Source organism: Triturus cristatus, chromosome 2_2 (assembly GCF_964204655.1).
Source record: "Triturus cristatus chromosome 2_2, aTriCri1.1, whole genome shotgun sequence".
Lineage (NCBI taxonomy): Eukaryota > Metazoa > Chordata > Amphibia > Caudata > Salamandridae > Triturus > Triturus cristatus.
In genome coordinates this window covers 182,983,983-182,999,597 of record NC_140582.1, presented here as the reverse complement: position 1 = coordinate 182,999,597, position 15,615 = coordinate 182,983,983, and the positions used below count along the sequence as shown (strand labels likewise).

Here is a 15,615-nt window from a genome sequence, read left to right as displayed (position 1 = left end):
GCCTTTACTAGGGTTCAAAGTTGTGACATGCACAAAGCATGCATTATTTCTGCATCTGGTGCTCAGCCTACTGGCCCATAGCGCTAGTCGCGACCATCGTTTGCTCTTCAGCCGTTTGTTGCACAACTCAAATTTACTTTCCTCTTCCAGCACCTTGGGTTTCATATGATACATTATCTTGGTAAATCTGAGTTTCAGTCACTACATTAACCCAGGACCAAAAGCCATTTTGCATCCATGAACATGCATTCACCAGAACTTCAGTGGTAACCGAAGCGACTTCATCTGCCCTTTGCCCCCGATGACATCACAGGATTAAACATTTGCCTCACCCCCAGCACCTCCTCCACCGCTACATGCTGCCTAGGGCCTAATAGAAAAGCCAGGAGTGGGATCATAATGGTTTGTCCTTCAGAAGGCCTGTTAACTTTCTAGTTCAGCTTCTGTCATCATGGATAAGGCTGGGCAAAAAAAAAAATGCCAGAAAGCAAGTCAGGTAAAGTCCACCTCTTTTTTTAGTTCACTGGTGGAGCAAAAATGGACAAAAATAATGAAGCAAGATCTAAGGATGATCTAGAAGAAGACAGGGACTTCTAGTCTCACCCAAAAAAATCTGCATGTGGTGTGGCTGCTCCCTTGGACTGCAAAACGCAGTCTAGGATGTACAGTGCCGCTCATAGGGACTTTGATTGGCTGCTAGCAATAATCGTGTCATGATTCGTGTCTACATACCTAAAAAATCCAAAACGAATAGTGCTAGGGTACCAAATGGCAAACTAGGGGTAGCCCGTGACCCCAGCAACTGATGTCTATATCCACCTCCGTCGATGCCTCGCGAGATTCTGAACTTGGTGTAAATAATTGCACGCACCAATCGCAACCTATGTTACATTTTTGTAATCATTCTTCCTCTCTCCTCTCTGGTATACTATCATGGGATGGTCATAGCCTGGTCCTGGACTCCCTCTCACCATAATTATCATCTTCTCGCATCGTACAAGGCAGTGCACATCTGGATTCTGTTTAGTGACTGCTACCAGGTGTTAAATGAAGCCATACAGTTGCATTTACCATGTGCATCTGGAAGGCCTTAAATTTAACGTGAACCTATCTATGCTGCAGGATGTTAGTGATGTTGAATAGAGTCATTCAGAAAATATATTACCCTCAACAGACACTAAACAGCACAGGTTGCATTCTGAATGGTCTTTGCCGGAAGATTTGTAACAATCCGGTTCCTTCCTCTAAGACAGCTGGATTAACCCACAGATCCAAGGGAACCTTTCCCTGTTTGCGCTTGTCACGCATGGATAGAAGCAACCAGCCCCTTGCCCGCTCCCCCTTCCAGTTGTGACTTTTTATCCAACAGGGCTTTACGTTCCTGGAATTTAGCTTTATATCACTTTAAGTACCATGCTACAAGTCTCAAGCATAGTGCCTGGGCCTCTCAGGGTTTTAGGCACCCTAGGCAAGGTATACTTTGGGACCCTCCTCGCTTTTTGGTTAGAAATGCGGATGCACCTTTGTTCTGTGGGATGGCTGAAGAGGGGCAGTGCAGTCTTAACGCATGGGCATGATGGGCAGTTGCCCGGGGACCCCACGAGCATAGAGGCCTCATGCTAATCTATAGAACATTTTTATTCCTGTGAGTGGTTGTGCAGGCAGGGCCCAGTGCACTGCTTTGCCCGTGAGCCTATAATGCTGTTAAGACGGCCTTGAAGAGGGGTCCCTGAAGGGGAGCTCCGCGGGGGCTGCAGAGGCTTGCATTACGCCCCTGCGCTTGCCACTCACTGTAAAGGATTGCGAGATCTTACATTTGAGGGCCCCTTTTCAAGTACGACCATTGTGCACTACAAGGCATATCTTATGTGTCAGGGCCAGATTTAGGGTGATGCGACCGGTGCCACAGGGTGTGGGGGGGTTGGGCGCTGGGTTTAAAATGCCCCGCTGCAGTATTCTTTGTGTGTCCAGCAATTTTCTGGCGACAATACAAATGTCAAGATAACGCTGGTGATTAAATGTACATGGTGGGCGGAGAGCAGCGTTTTGTCTAGTGGCAGTGTTTATTCATCATAAAGTGGTGCAGAGAGTTAATAAGCCTGCTGCAAACTCTGTGCACCATATAGATCACAGAATTGTATTCTATGTAAATAGCTCCGTGGGTTACTGTTATTTCTCAGGGGCAGCCTTTTGTTACTTGGAGTTCCTACGTTACAGTCCTTTTATACCACAGTGAGCTATGAACCGCCATCAAAGAGCTGCATGCACACTGTAAGGTATGGGTTAGAACATCATGTTCATTCCCCAGTCTTTCATTATTCTAATGCTGCTAAAGAGGGTTCATTTGGGTAGAAATATATTATTAGTAAAGCCAACCCCAACCACTATGTTATGATTAAATCCTGAGTTAACTCCTTGAGTGCTCATGACGGCTCCCGGCCGTCATGAGTCACGGTGGTCGTGTGCTCATGACGGCCGGGAGCCGTCCGAACATTGCCGTTCCGCCCACGCGGTATTAATTCCCCGCCTGAGCGAGAGAATTAATCAGTGGGCGGAGTTCGGACGGTTCGCGGCCGTCATGAGCACACGTCCACCGTGATTTATGATGGCCGGGAGCCGTCCTGAGTACGGGAGCGCCACACCCAACCCCGCCCCCTCTCGCACCGCAGCGGAATTTGCCCCGCGGCGAAGGGGTTAAAGCTTATCCAGACCAAGCTCTTTTAAAATATAGGGCCAGATGTATCAAGGTAAAATGAGTTTGCAAACGCTGAAATATGCAGAATTTCAGCGTTTGCGATCTCAATTCAGCTGTGTGCAGTGCAGGTAAGTAGAAACCCACTCGCAAAATAAGGAATCGCAAAATTTGCGATTCCCTATTTGGCGCAAGCATTTAGAGAATCGCAATTTGTGATTCCCTAAATGCTATTCTGGGAGACATCGCAAATTGCAATTTTGCTGTAAGGAATCGCAAATTACCACTAACTTCAAGTTGGTGGTAAATTGCGATTTTCGTTAAAAATGCAATTTTATGCATTTTTCAAAGTGCCATGTAGCAAACATACATGCCCTTTGGGCATGTATGTGTGGCACATGTGCACACCTGCACATTTCAGGGGTGCAACAGGGTGTCCTTTAGGAACCCTTGCAGCCCTGAAATTGCCTGCGCAATTTGCGAGTAGCTATTGGGTACTCGCAAATTGCGCATGCTATTCCCATTCATTCTGAATGGGAAGCCATTCCTTATTTGCAACTCGCAAATAAGGAATGCGTAGGAATTGCTAAATATTAGCAGAGTCCTACCTACATAGCAGTTTGCGAGTCCTTAATAGCGATTCGCAAAAAATCGCTATAGAGGACTCGCAAACTTCTACTTTGATACATGTGTCCCATAATGTATAACAGTATGGATGACAGGTAACTCCTATGCCCTCTAGTCCTTATTGTCTTATGTGACATTTCCTACACACAGTTCACACATGTGATTTATTGTCTCTGTGTAATGTGTGTGCGATGTAAATAAAGTGCTTTGATTTGCTCTGGTATGAGAAGCGCTATAAAAGAAATTACATTATTTTTTTGAAGGCACTATGGAGAGATGAGGGGCACTGTTGGAGAGTGGTGGTGGAGTAATTCATGGAGAAGGATGTAAGGGGGGGCCGCCAACAAAGATTGTTGCACTTGGCGCCACCAGCACTAAAGCCGGCCCTTGTACAAAATGGACGCCCTGTTTTTAACATCCACTTTCCAGAGGAAATGCACAGTTCTTCAGTTTCTGCCACTAAAACATAACATTCGGTTGAATTGTACAACATTCAGTGCCGCAGTATTTTTTTAAAAAAAATGGTTCACATTTAATTTAACCTCAGTGAGGGATCCCTAAAAAAAATGTTCATATTTCCTGCAGAATTCACAGTTACTGCAGTGGCAGATGGTGCTTGAAGAGTTATCCTAGCAGGATGAAAATATGGCGCCTCCATGTGTGATTATGTGTGGGTGAAACAAGCCCGGATTCCATGGAACGCGGGACCGGGCAGATAATGAACGGCTCATAAAACACCGTGGGAAGTGGACTAAATGGCATAATTTCTTGACAATAATGATTTTTAGTTTTAATTAGTTGAATAGAAGCCTCAGCTAATTTGCTTATTAATTTTAATATCATATGGTTCGTTCCTTGGGTGCCCATGTATAGTGAGTGATGTGGGTAGAAGTCATATATGGATAAATGCGTATTATATTTTGTGATCTCCTATTGACCATTTTGAATAATTTAGAGCTAGGTTAAAAGGCTATTGTATTTGACTGAAATATTTTTTGCTCTTATCTTCAGAGACAGATAACATGCACATATATATTATATAAGACGACTGCAAGTTACCAGCAGTTGTGAATCTATATGAAGGAATGAGGCCAATGTAATGAAATAATGGCTTAGCAGGGGTAACATGGGTGCTAACGCAAGTAGGAAAATGGATCCTCAGCCGAATAATAAAAAGCAGCCATAATATGGGACTAGTAAGTTACTGGCAACCAGTGACGGCCCGTGTAGGGCGTTTTACCGGGGCTGTGACGTGGCGCAGAGGAGGGGCAGGGTGGGGGGTTGCAAAATGCGGCAAACGGCCGACTTCAGGTAAGTTACGAAAAAAATTAATAAAACGAATTTTGTTGCGCGCTGCATCGCCAAATGCGATGCAGCGCACGCAATGAAATCCGTTTTATTAATTTTTTTCGTAACTTATATGAAATCGGCCGTTTGCCGCATTTTGCAACCCCCCACCCTGCCCCTCCTCTGCGCCACGTCACCGCCCCGGTAAAACGCCCTACACGGGCCGTCACTGCTGGCAACCCTAGGTACTGGTGCCACTGGACCTACTGAACTAAAGATAGCACCACCCTTGTAACGAAAAGCAGTAGTGACTGACAATAAACCTTTGACTCCTGGGAAGGGGGTACTCTATTTTAGAACACAAGAGTGCCCTCGTTTGGTATCATCCTCTCGGTGATGCAATATTATCTCCCATAGTCATGTAAGCAGGATACATATGGAATCCATGCAAAAAAAATTATTTCAAACCTGTAATTTGTTACAAAAAATGGTTAATGCAGTTTAATTCAAGCCACTTTCCAAATGAAGTCATGTTCGCAAAGTTATTGGAATATACACTTTGCTGCTGTCATGAAGTGGAAAAGCAGAGCTTGTCTTTGAATATATCTTCATCAGCTCTAGACCCTGAACTGTCAGACGAACATGAAAGGAGAGAAATCTAAAAATGGCCAGGATACTTTTTTTATAAGGATGTAATTTAAACCTTCAGCGGTAGGTGTTGCTACGTGAGAACCCGATTGTAATGCCTTATAGCAACGGAAGCACAATTCACTGTAATACCTAATTCAATGCAGATTATGTTACAGGAAGCCTTGTATAAGGACCATGGTCAATAAATTATATTAGAACATTGGAATGTGGACATCTCCCCTCATGCACTCAATAAATGTTGGACACTTGTAAATGAAGGACAATCACTTTTGATTCGAACCTTAATACCAAGGATGCCTTTTCCGTAATAACCTTTAGCTGCACTTTAACCAACCCGCAACTGAAGATATAAGATTCTGACATGTGCTTGGACTGAAGAACCATACTCAAAGCTACATACATCAATTTCAAGAAATTACATGCCTTGCAATCCTCCTGTGAGGTACAGATAGCAAACTGTACTCAGTACCTCACTGAGTTTTTGTTTGCTTTAAAGTTGCAGAATTGTCATCAATATTAAGAAAATTTACAATCATTAACATGTCTGCCTCTAAGATTATTCCCTACCTCTTGTGAATACAGCTCTACTTGAATCATGATTGATGTGCTGTATCTTCATTTCCACTACAAGCAACGATTAATGTTGGTTTTTGGCGGAGGCATCTCATATATACGGAAACCCAAGACGATGACGGGAGCACTCACCTCTCCGGATTTTACTTTATCTTTACTCTACTGAAATCGCGCTATTCACCTTATTGAGATACATTTTAGGACAATGGCCAGAATATTGGAGAAAACGTATGACTCGTACACTTTTTAGACCCATATTATATGGGACCACATACAGCTTTACCTGATTTGTGGTGAAACTGCCATCCGAGATATAGCTCTTGCCCTGAGGAAGTCAGTGGGTGAAAATTCCCAAGACGAAACACGTGTTGGCTACTTTTGATGACGTTATTTATATCAACTCAATCACTGTGAAATCAACTGTATATCCTTGAATGAGATCAAAAAGAAGACAAGAATATTAAAAGGAGAAAAAATCTTACTTGAGAACACCTTGGATATGGACATTTTATTGTATTGATCTTATCTATAAAATTTATTGGTGTTTTTGCTCAGGAACGAAAATTTGTTAAAAATGTGTTTACTGTTTACCCTTTGTGCTCTTAGACACATAGGTTCTTTTGGGACGTGGGTGGCCGTTCCTCTTTGTTCCCTGGAACATGCTTTGATAGAAATTTGTCGCTCTATTACGTAAAATTGGTTTTGCGCAAGGGGTAACCTAGCCACACTTCAAAGTTTATTACATCTAATAAACTGCATTGCAGCAACTTGTCGACCCTAGTGGCTTACTTAGATACCTTCCCATCCTAGAGGGTGTAGCCTGAACTGGGCCCTCCAAAGCTGGTCCAACATGTTCCTTAAAAATCCCTATGTTTGTCTTTTTGTATCTCCCCTTTTAATTTAGAAAATGCTACCCTCATCAGGGAATGGTCCAATATCATTATCACCCTTGAGCCTCAGGTCACACCCTCATATAAGTCTTCTCCCAGATTCAGAGCCTTTAATAACCGTTACCGACCTAGGCAGGGGGCGATAATGCTTAATTATAACATTGGAATGTTGAGAGCTCTTCTGAAAACAATGGAGTGGCTCAGGACCCATACTGGTTTGTACACACCTTCTGTTCGAACATTCAAATGTTTCACTTTTTTCCCCCTTTTTTAATTGAGATCATTCTACCCGAGTGGGTATGAAGTTCTAATACCTTTGACTCAAGCTATAACATTTGTTAACTGCCCTCATCCTCATTATAAGAAGAATCTTTAACAATCGTTATTGTCTTTTGGTAACACGCTGTTATGCATAAATAAGACATGAGTACTCTGCGTATTATATGTTATTGAAACACACATGGTCTACCTGAGATAATTAGATTGACAGATGTTATAGATGGCAAATCGGACAGACAAAAAGACACACTTACGTACACTTGAGCTGACAGTTTTGTAGACTACACAAATTTGTTGTTACACTAATAACAACTTCAACAAAGTTTGCAAGTCACAATGAGAGCAAGGTCAGCCCAGCAACCTTTGCTGTGATTGTTGACCAAGGTTGATATTTCTCTACTTATTTCAAATTTGCATTGTGTAGCATCATAGCTTACTAGGTAGGAGTATCTGATATGATCAGAGAAGTACTGGACTCTATTTTCTATGTCTTTCAGGCCTCATTGTCCGGGAGGTGAGCATCGAGATCTCCCGCCAGCAAGTGGAGGAGCTTTTTGGGCCAGAAGACTTCTGGTGCCAGTGTGTTGCCTGGAGCTCTGCGGGCACCACTAAAAGTCGGAAGGCCTATGTCCGTATTGCTTGTGAGTATCATTCGACTTGGACTGCTTGCTGATCTCTGCTTCATTTCTTTATTTTGCAGCTAAACAAAGATTATTTTTTTTACCCAGAGGAAATCTTAGAATCTGGCAGCAACACTAGTGATTTGGGTGTTGGTCAGTCACCTATATGAACATGTCAGATTAGCAGGTAGTGCAGATGGGAGCACAGGGTAGAGACCTGAGAACTCCTTATTTACATTTTTATGAGTCCATTACTTTCTCCTATTTTTCGAATGTTCCAAATTTAGGGAGGGACAGCCTGGCAATCTCTATATGAGGAGTCCTTGCCATACTCATCAATTTATACAGAACCAGATGATGGCAGCTAATCACCAAGCAAGTGCCAAAGATGATAACAACGATGACTGTGTATTTTATACATGCCACGATTTGACTATTCAGTAGGAGCATGAATAATGGGTGTTATTATTATCCAAATCAATGGTACTCATTTTATTATTTTCCAAAGGAAGGCAGGGACAGAATAAACCCTATTGAAATAAATAGTAGTGTTGTGTGGACAGACACTCCACTCACAGAGCCACCAAGGTAACAATCACAATTTATTCATAATTCATAATAGCCTCATGGTGCGGGAGTCAATTTAATTTTATCAGTTCAAACCATAACTTACAATGTGGTCTCCAGCTCCACGCAATTTTCTTCTTCAGGAGAATGGATCTTTGCTACCATTTTAGAATGTAGCATAAATAAAAAATTATCTTAACAAACATCATCATTACAGGTGATTAGTTCAGTCAATTATAAGAGTTTGGGATTGGTTTAAAATCTTTATTTCTCATTAAGAGATTAGTAGATTGTTTCTTAAATGTATTCAATTAGTAGGTCAGATAACTCCGTTTAAAGGAATATCAAATAAAAGGTCATGGTTAAAGTCAAAATAATGTACTGAGTGACAGGAGAAATACACAATGTCAACAGGGTACTACTTAACCCTTTCAGCGCTCATGACGGAACCACTCCGTCATGAGCCACGGGTGCCGTGTGCTCATGACGGAGTGGTTCCGTCATGCTGCGGCTGTTGGCCACCGCTCCTCCCACGCTGCGCTGATTCCCCGCCTGTGCGGGCGATTAGCGCAGTGGGCGGAGTCATGACGGAACCACTCCGTCATGAGCACAGCTCAACCGTGGCTCATGACGGAGTGGCTCCGTCATGAGCACAGCGCCACCGCGCTGCCCCCAAACCCCCCCCCAGCGCTGCGGCGGAATTCCCGCCGCAGCCAAGGGGTTAAAAGTGTCATTTAGTTGCTAGACATTCATGTGTCTTGTAACATTTGCATTGGGTTTCCATGAGAAACGTCAGGAATATCTAACAAGTGGCTATTTAGTGGTCGACTGTGTAACAATGAACTACTCTAAAGACAGAAACATTTTATTTGCAACGACCTGTTACATCATGAGATTCATGTCTTCATGTAAGCAGTATTGTTTAATATACAGTTCAGTATTTAGCATTGTATGAGTATGTGAAAGCTAAACTATCTCAATACAATGAGAATATGTAGCTTGGAAAATAGAAATACATTTTATGAAGTCAAGGCATTCTACAGCAATTGCAAGTTTAAGCAGGCCTCATTTAGGTCCTCTATTAAACACATCTGTGCATGGTTCAGCATTTCTTTAAAGCCATTTATTTATTCAAGACAAAATAAGGAAATACAAAAAGAAGAGTAAGGCCTAGTCTGGGCCTAGCAATGGAAATATGATAGAAATGAAAGCTTACTGCATTTTTCACAAATTTTCTGCATATCATTTAAAAAACAAGCTGCGTACTAACTCTGCACCCAAGCTTTTATAGGTTTGATATAGGCGCATTTCCCTATGTGTTATAAATTCTGTTAATAAAGTTTCAAGCTTGATTTTCCTGCTCTATCAATCCCCACTATGCATGCGTCATAACAGTTTGAGGAGGTCTGCCTGGAGCTGACCTCATTTTTGGCACAGGAAACAATGTTTCTTGCTTTTTGTGCCAGTCTTCTATTAAACCATCACCCAGACAGTCCTGCAACACTGTTTGCAAAGCATCCCACTTCACTTTGATGCAATAACAGATTATGGCAAGAGTTTGATGAAAAGATATATCTTTTTTGTATAAAGGCTGACCTTATCTAAGCCTTTTGCAAAAAAAAATCAATCTTTAGAAATTCCACCTTCTCATTCATCAGTTCACACAATACATTTTTGAACCTGGATTGGTTCAATGCTCTTTTATTAGCATTTAAATGATATATTATTTATGTATTACATTTATTTATGTAGTGCGAAGGTAACCAAATGGTTGGAAGAGTATTTCACGTGTATTAGGAAATACAATAAAACATTTGTAGAGAAAAAGTATAGCAATATATGATATGAAGTACCTATTATTGCACATTACAAGGATTCCTTTGTGAGCTCAAAGGCTGAGTTAATTTATTATGTCATGGAACTCTGGGGTGACTTGTGCTATCCTTTTAACATATGTCAGGGGTTATTTTATTCCTTATATTACTTTGACAAACTGTTACCCTTCCCCCCAAGAAGCCCACATCCTTGGCCCTGGTATCTTGTGCCTTAGAGCAAACAGGTATAGTTCAAAATATGTCAAATAAATGCAGCGAGAAATTAGACACATCATAATACAAATAGTAATTTGTTGCACATATATTCTAAACAGTTTAATGTAAGTTACTTTCTAAATTAATTCTAGTTCATAATGTCTCGTAATGTATATCAATATTTTGCTTTTCCGCAATAAACTATTGCTATGTTGAAAACAAACAAGCGGCTGTAAATGTTTCCATTTTGCTAATGACTATTCCTTTCAGGAAAACAGTTCTGAATAGCTAACAGTTATTTGTTTGAACTGTTTAAATAGCAGTTGAAATTCTGCCTTTTTGACCTGTCCTTCACACTGTCCCCTGGCACGGGAATGAGGCGCTGTTATGTCACAGTTCAAATGTAATACCTTATTGCACTGAACAGTTAACTAATTATTCCCAGTCCCAGTGACGTCACATATATACTGTAGTAAGAAAATGAGTGGATGGTTTTAATCAGGTATTGTAGGCTCCCAGGTATAATGACAGTAAAAAGAGAGAAAGGACGCAGGTGGTTGAGAGGGTCCCATGGGCAAATTTAAACTTATAGATGGACTCTGAATAGGTGCGCCGTCTGTTTTTTTCTGAATAATAACAGTTTATGGTTGAGTCCAAGATCCTCTGGTAGATGACGGCAGGGAGTCAGACATGAGAAGTCTTGGTTCAGTGATTATTTTATTTTCTTTCAAGACTTCGGGTCAACTGTTTCATGTCTAGAACTGTTTACCTTGGTGTAAAGCGAACTATTTTGGACACATTACTCCAGAAATTAACGCCCTTGTCTGACATAACTTTCTTTGCACGTCATTTAATTCTGCACCTCACTGTCTGCAATGGTAAGTCAACTGTAAAGCATTCATTGACAACAGTAGTAGATGCCATTTTTCATTGAGACGGTGACCTTTAAGGATACCAATGACATTGTACCTATTCTTCTGCTGCTACTGTGTAATGAGATTACATGGGCGTGCTCGTGTCCCATTCAAGTCCGGTCAGGGCGAGCCTGTTAAACTGACTTGACAGTGGCTCTGTTCCTGAGCAACTGAGATGCTGTTTTGAAGATGAAGGACCACATTGTTGGGCAGAACTCAAAGTCAAAAGCATTCGTCCTCACTGTGGCTGTCAAAGTGTTTCTGACGAGGCTTGCAGGTGGACTAAGGCAGAGAGGGTAAGAGGCGACCAGTTTAGTTACAAAAAAATAATTGTACATGTAGGGATTGTATTAAAGATCTGTTGCTGAATGGTAGAAGGTGATGGATGACGAACACACCAAGCCACAAACTAGTCTTGGTAATTATGGTAAAACCAGTCAATGACTGAAAAAACTAGTAATGACCCATGAGCAAAAACGCAAGGACAATGATGATAACTGAGGACAATCCTAAACTACTTTCGGCATTGTATTTGTTCTGTTCACCAGGGACACATAATTTGCACAGCTATGCACTAGAGCTTGATTTTACACCCATAACCCTAGTGGGCCAAACACTGAGCTGGTCTGTGTGGCATCCCACAAAGAACACAGCAGCATTAGACATGAGTACAGTGCTATCAACTACACGGTAAACGCATAACCCAGGCAGAACAATTTGCACTAGATCGCGATGTTGCAATAAGCACTTCCCATCAGGAAGAAATATAAAAAAGATGTAAAAAAAAAAAGAGGCAGTAATGCTCTTGCTTTGCAGCCTTGTGGAATTACCATAGTCTCTTGAGGGCCGGTCTCAAAGTCTATTAAAACCAAAAATGGTATTAAAGAGCTGTGCTCATTGACTGTGTAATAGAATTAGCCGAAAAGTAATTTGAAAGTGTGAAGGATGCATATGCCAGAGAAGCTGCTCATGTTTGCCTTAAGAGATTGCTCGTGAAGACGCACTTGTGTCGCTTTACTGCAGTCAGGCCTTCTCCATGCTGTCGGCCTCCGTCCCCAGGCGCTACTGAAAGATTAATCTCCACTTCTGGATTGCTATAGGTTCTGCTAGCTAACACCAAATTATAAATGTTTTCAGCGTGCACCTCTTCGTGGTGTGGTACCCTGTTGAGAGGCAGATTTAAGGGATGGAAAGTGAACCGGATATTGGGGGGACAAACTGTGGACCAATATCACCCTAGCCTTCCAACATAGTTGTTACTCCAGAAGCCCTGCACTGCCTGACTTGTACAACAGGGTTGATAGTTGAAATGGATATATAATAGTGCAGTTATTCACTTACCCACACTAACTTTTTGATCCGGAGAGGATGTGGCCCAACGGCTAGATCAGTCAATCTCTGATCTGGGAAACCGTGTTCGAGTCTCGGCAGGGACGCTCAACCTCCTGTGATTCTGGGCAAATCACTTAATCTCCCGGTGCCTAAAAAAATGAATGTGTCCGTCTGTAACGCAACTGGTGCTCATGTAAAGAGCTCTTATACCTTTGGGTCTAGTTCATGCTATACAATTTTTTTTTTAAAAAGATGCTGAAATGAGCCGGTATTCTCCCATTTGAAATATTACATCACGGCTGAGAATTGCTAGTATAATTCCATTCGAATGAAAGATGTGTCTTCCAATTTAAAGGACTCAACTGAGTTTGCATAAGCATCTTAAGGCAATTTATAAGGCATATACTGCATCTTGGAAAATAACTGCACACCCATCTCTGGTTCAAATGGTGGGATCTTCCAAAAACACCACTTTTCCCCATTTCAATGTGCAGAACTCGGTATGTCATGTTAATACAACAACATCTAAATGCTGAACCGTAAAATGTTGATATTTGTTGCATGCAGTAAGACCACCCAAAAAAACACAGGACTGGTAATGAGCCTGAAAGTCTGCTCTACCAGGGAGCTTGTGCATCTCCTGAGAGATCAACAGAATCAACAACGCGGTACAGAGCAACATTAAAACAGGGGATATGGATTGAGCACTGGAGTGAAAATGAAATATGAAAGCTGAGAAAAGAGAGAGACAGGCAGTCTAAACTGAGGTTAATGAGAAAAAATGTGAAGAAAGCTAAACATTTAGTATGTTATAAAAATGGGTGCAAAATGTTTGTTGTTTACCTATCAACACCATACGGCCCTCTTTTGCAATATTTTGGTGCACGTCAGCACAGCAATCCTTCCTGCTGCTCTGCCGTGCCTCAAAATAAAAGGGCAGGAATGAGGCGTAGCTACAAGGTACGTACGGCACATTCCTGTTCTTCTCCCCTGCGCCGGCACACAAACAGCAGCCATGAGCCAGTGCGGACACCTTTGCGTCATTTTGCAAGGGTGCCTGCGCTGAGGGGGTAATTGATGTTGTGCAGGAAGGGACACCTTCTTGCACATAAACAATCATTAATGGCATTTTCCTCTGCAGCATGCATAGAAAGAGGAAAAAACGAGGAGAAACTAAAGTATATCTCCTTGTTACACCATTCCTCGTAAATCTGGGAATGCTTCAGATTTCATTGGTGTTGCTTGGCAACACCCACAGCAACACCCGTGGAACAGAGGGGCACATATCTACAAGGCCATGAAAAGCCATGTAAAGTGGCTGTGCGTCACTTTGTAACTATGCTGAGGCACATTGCACCAACAGAGCGTCAAAAAAGTGACACTCCGGTGGTGCACAAGTGCCACTAGGGCCTCGTAAATGAGGCCTTAGGTTTTTAAATGAACCTTTATCATTCTAGTAGCCTCATTAGAATGCCATATTTGGAGGTATTCAAACATGCTCTTATGAGCACATGCATGTCAATCAATAATCAGTTTCTCACTATCAAATATTATTCAGTCGCTTATGTCAAGCACCAGCTATTTCTGCAGCACCAAGATCTCTTTTCTGAGCCCACCTCAGCAGCAAAGCGCCAGGAGACGCGCTTCTCCTCAGCAAGTGCCTGCCCCTTTGCTGTATGCGAGGGCGCGTGCGATAAACGAGTATTGTGGTTTGCATGTGATGTATTGAGGCCTTCGGGTCACGCTGAAAACATGTTTCCCATTAATTCCACCAAGGACAAAACATTGGGTACAGATAGTGCTGAACCTAGGTCAAGACCTCCTGTCAATAGCTGAAGGCATCTCCAGGCCTTGACTTTTCTCCTGAATGTTTTGGCGGCAAAAACACTCCTCTGCAGGAAGTAAGGCCTATTATGTTTATTGTTCCTGTGACCACTCCTTTGAGTGAGATTGCAATAAATGAGTCCCTGTGGAACGCCTTTAGTAGTTGCTTCCTTCCGCAGTGAGAGAGCTGGTGAGATGCAGTGCCTTACATGTGTATCTAAGTGGTGTGTGATAAGTGGCGTACTGCAGTTGGGTGCTCAAAATGGGAGGAAGGAATAACAGAGACTCCTTTATTGAAGGAAATGTTACTGATGCTCACCCATGCATGTGGTAAAAAGTGTACATAGAATGACTGAACCTATTGAGCAGCCACGGTCCATGCAGGTAACAGTGGTGGGGCGGTGGGGCCAGTAAGGGGGGATTTCGAGGGACGATGCTGAGGGAAAATTATTGATTTATTTAATTTTACCTCTGCATTGTCCCTCGAAATCCCCCCTTACCTGGCTCCACCGCCCCACTGCTGTTACCTGCACAGACGCGGCTGCTATTGAGGGCAGTGGCAGTTTGTAGCAAATTGAGTGAAGTAAAAAACATAGTTTACTGATTTCCCTTTTTTCCGGCTGACATTTCAAAAAACAAAATTAAAATGCACATTGTTTGATTGGAAGCAGGAAACATACGATTTGCATTGACTTTGGAGTGCTTGGCATAGGACAGCCTGATCGTATTTTCCACATAAATTGAGGTGCATTGTATATGCCTCCCATCCACATTTGTTTCATGCTTGAAACTTCAAACTTACTCTTAAACACTGCTGGACCAGATGGTGGCAGTGGTTGTGATGAGAGGTGTCATATGCAACCACATGGGTGGCCTATGGATAGAAACGCCCTTGTGACAGACGAGTTGTCTATTCTTCCTGGCAGAGCATTACAAATATTGCACATTCTTACATGCATGTTCACCCAGCATCCCATTGTAAACTCAATGTTAGGTCACCAAGGCCCTGCACTGGAAAATACAGAGAATATTCTATACTGTCCACCCCGACCCCCACCCCAACAGGAGCAATCATGTGTATAGATACCAAGTTAACTATCCCCGTGGTGTCAAGCGCCCATCTTAGGTTTAATTTGCAGCGAGAAACATAGGGGCATATTTACAAGGAGCTAGCACCGCCGCAGCATAATTATTTTTTACAGCACCATCAGTGCTCCACACTGCTCCATATTTACAAACGGACGCATTAGGCCAAAGCGTCAGTTTGTAGAGGTCTGCGTCACATTATACCTGCGCCAGGTATACTGTTTGCAAGGTAGGCGTCCCCAT

General features: G+C 42.4%; 1 protein-coding gene across 3 annotated transcripts in view; it reads left to right on the top strand.

The window, feature by feature from the left end:
• UNC5C (unc-5 netrin receptor C) overlaps window positions 1-15,615 on the top strand; it is a 433,268-nt gene that overhangs the window by 259,298 nt on the left and 158,355 nt on the right. For all 3 annotated transcript variants that reach the window (XM_085641158.1, XM_085641156.1, XM_085641157.1), the window contains exon 3: window positions 7,497-7,640. In XM_085641158.1, coding sequence (XP_085497284.1) covers window positions 7,497-7,640 — 144 coding nt within the window. The remainder of the gene's footprint in view (window positions 1-7,496; window positions 7,641-15,615) is intronic.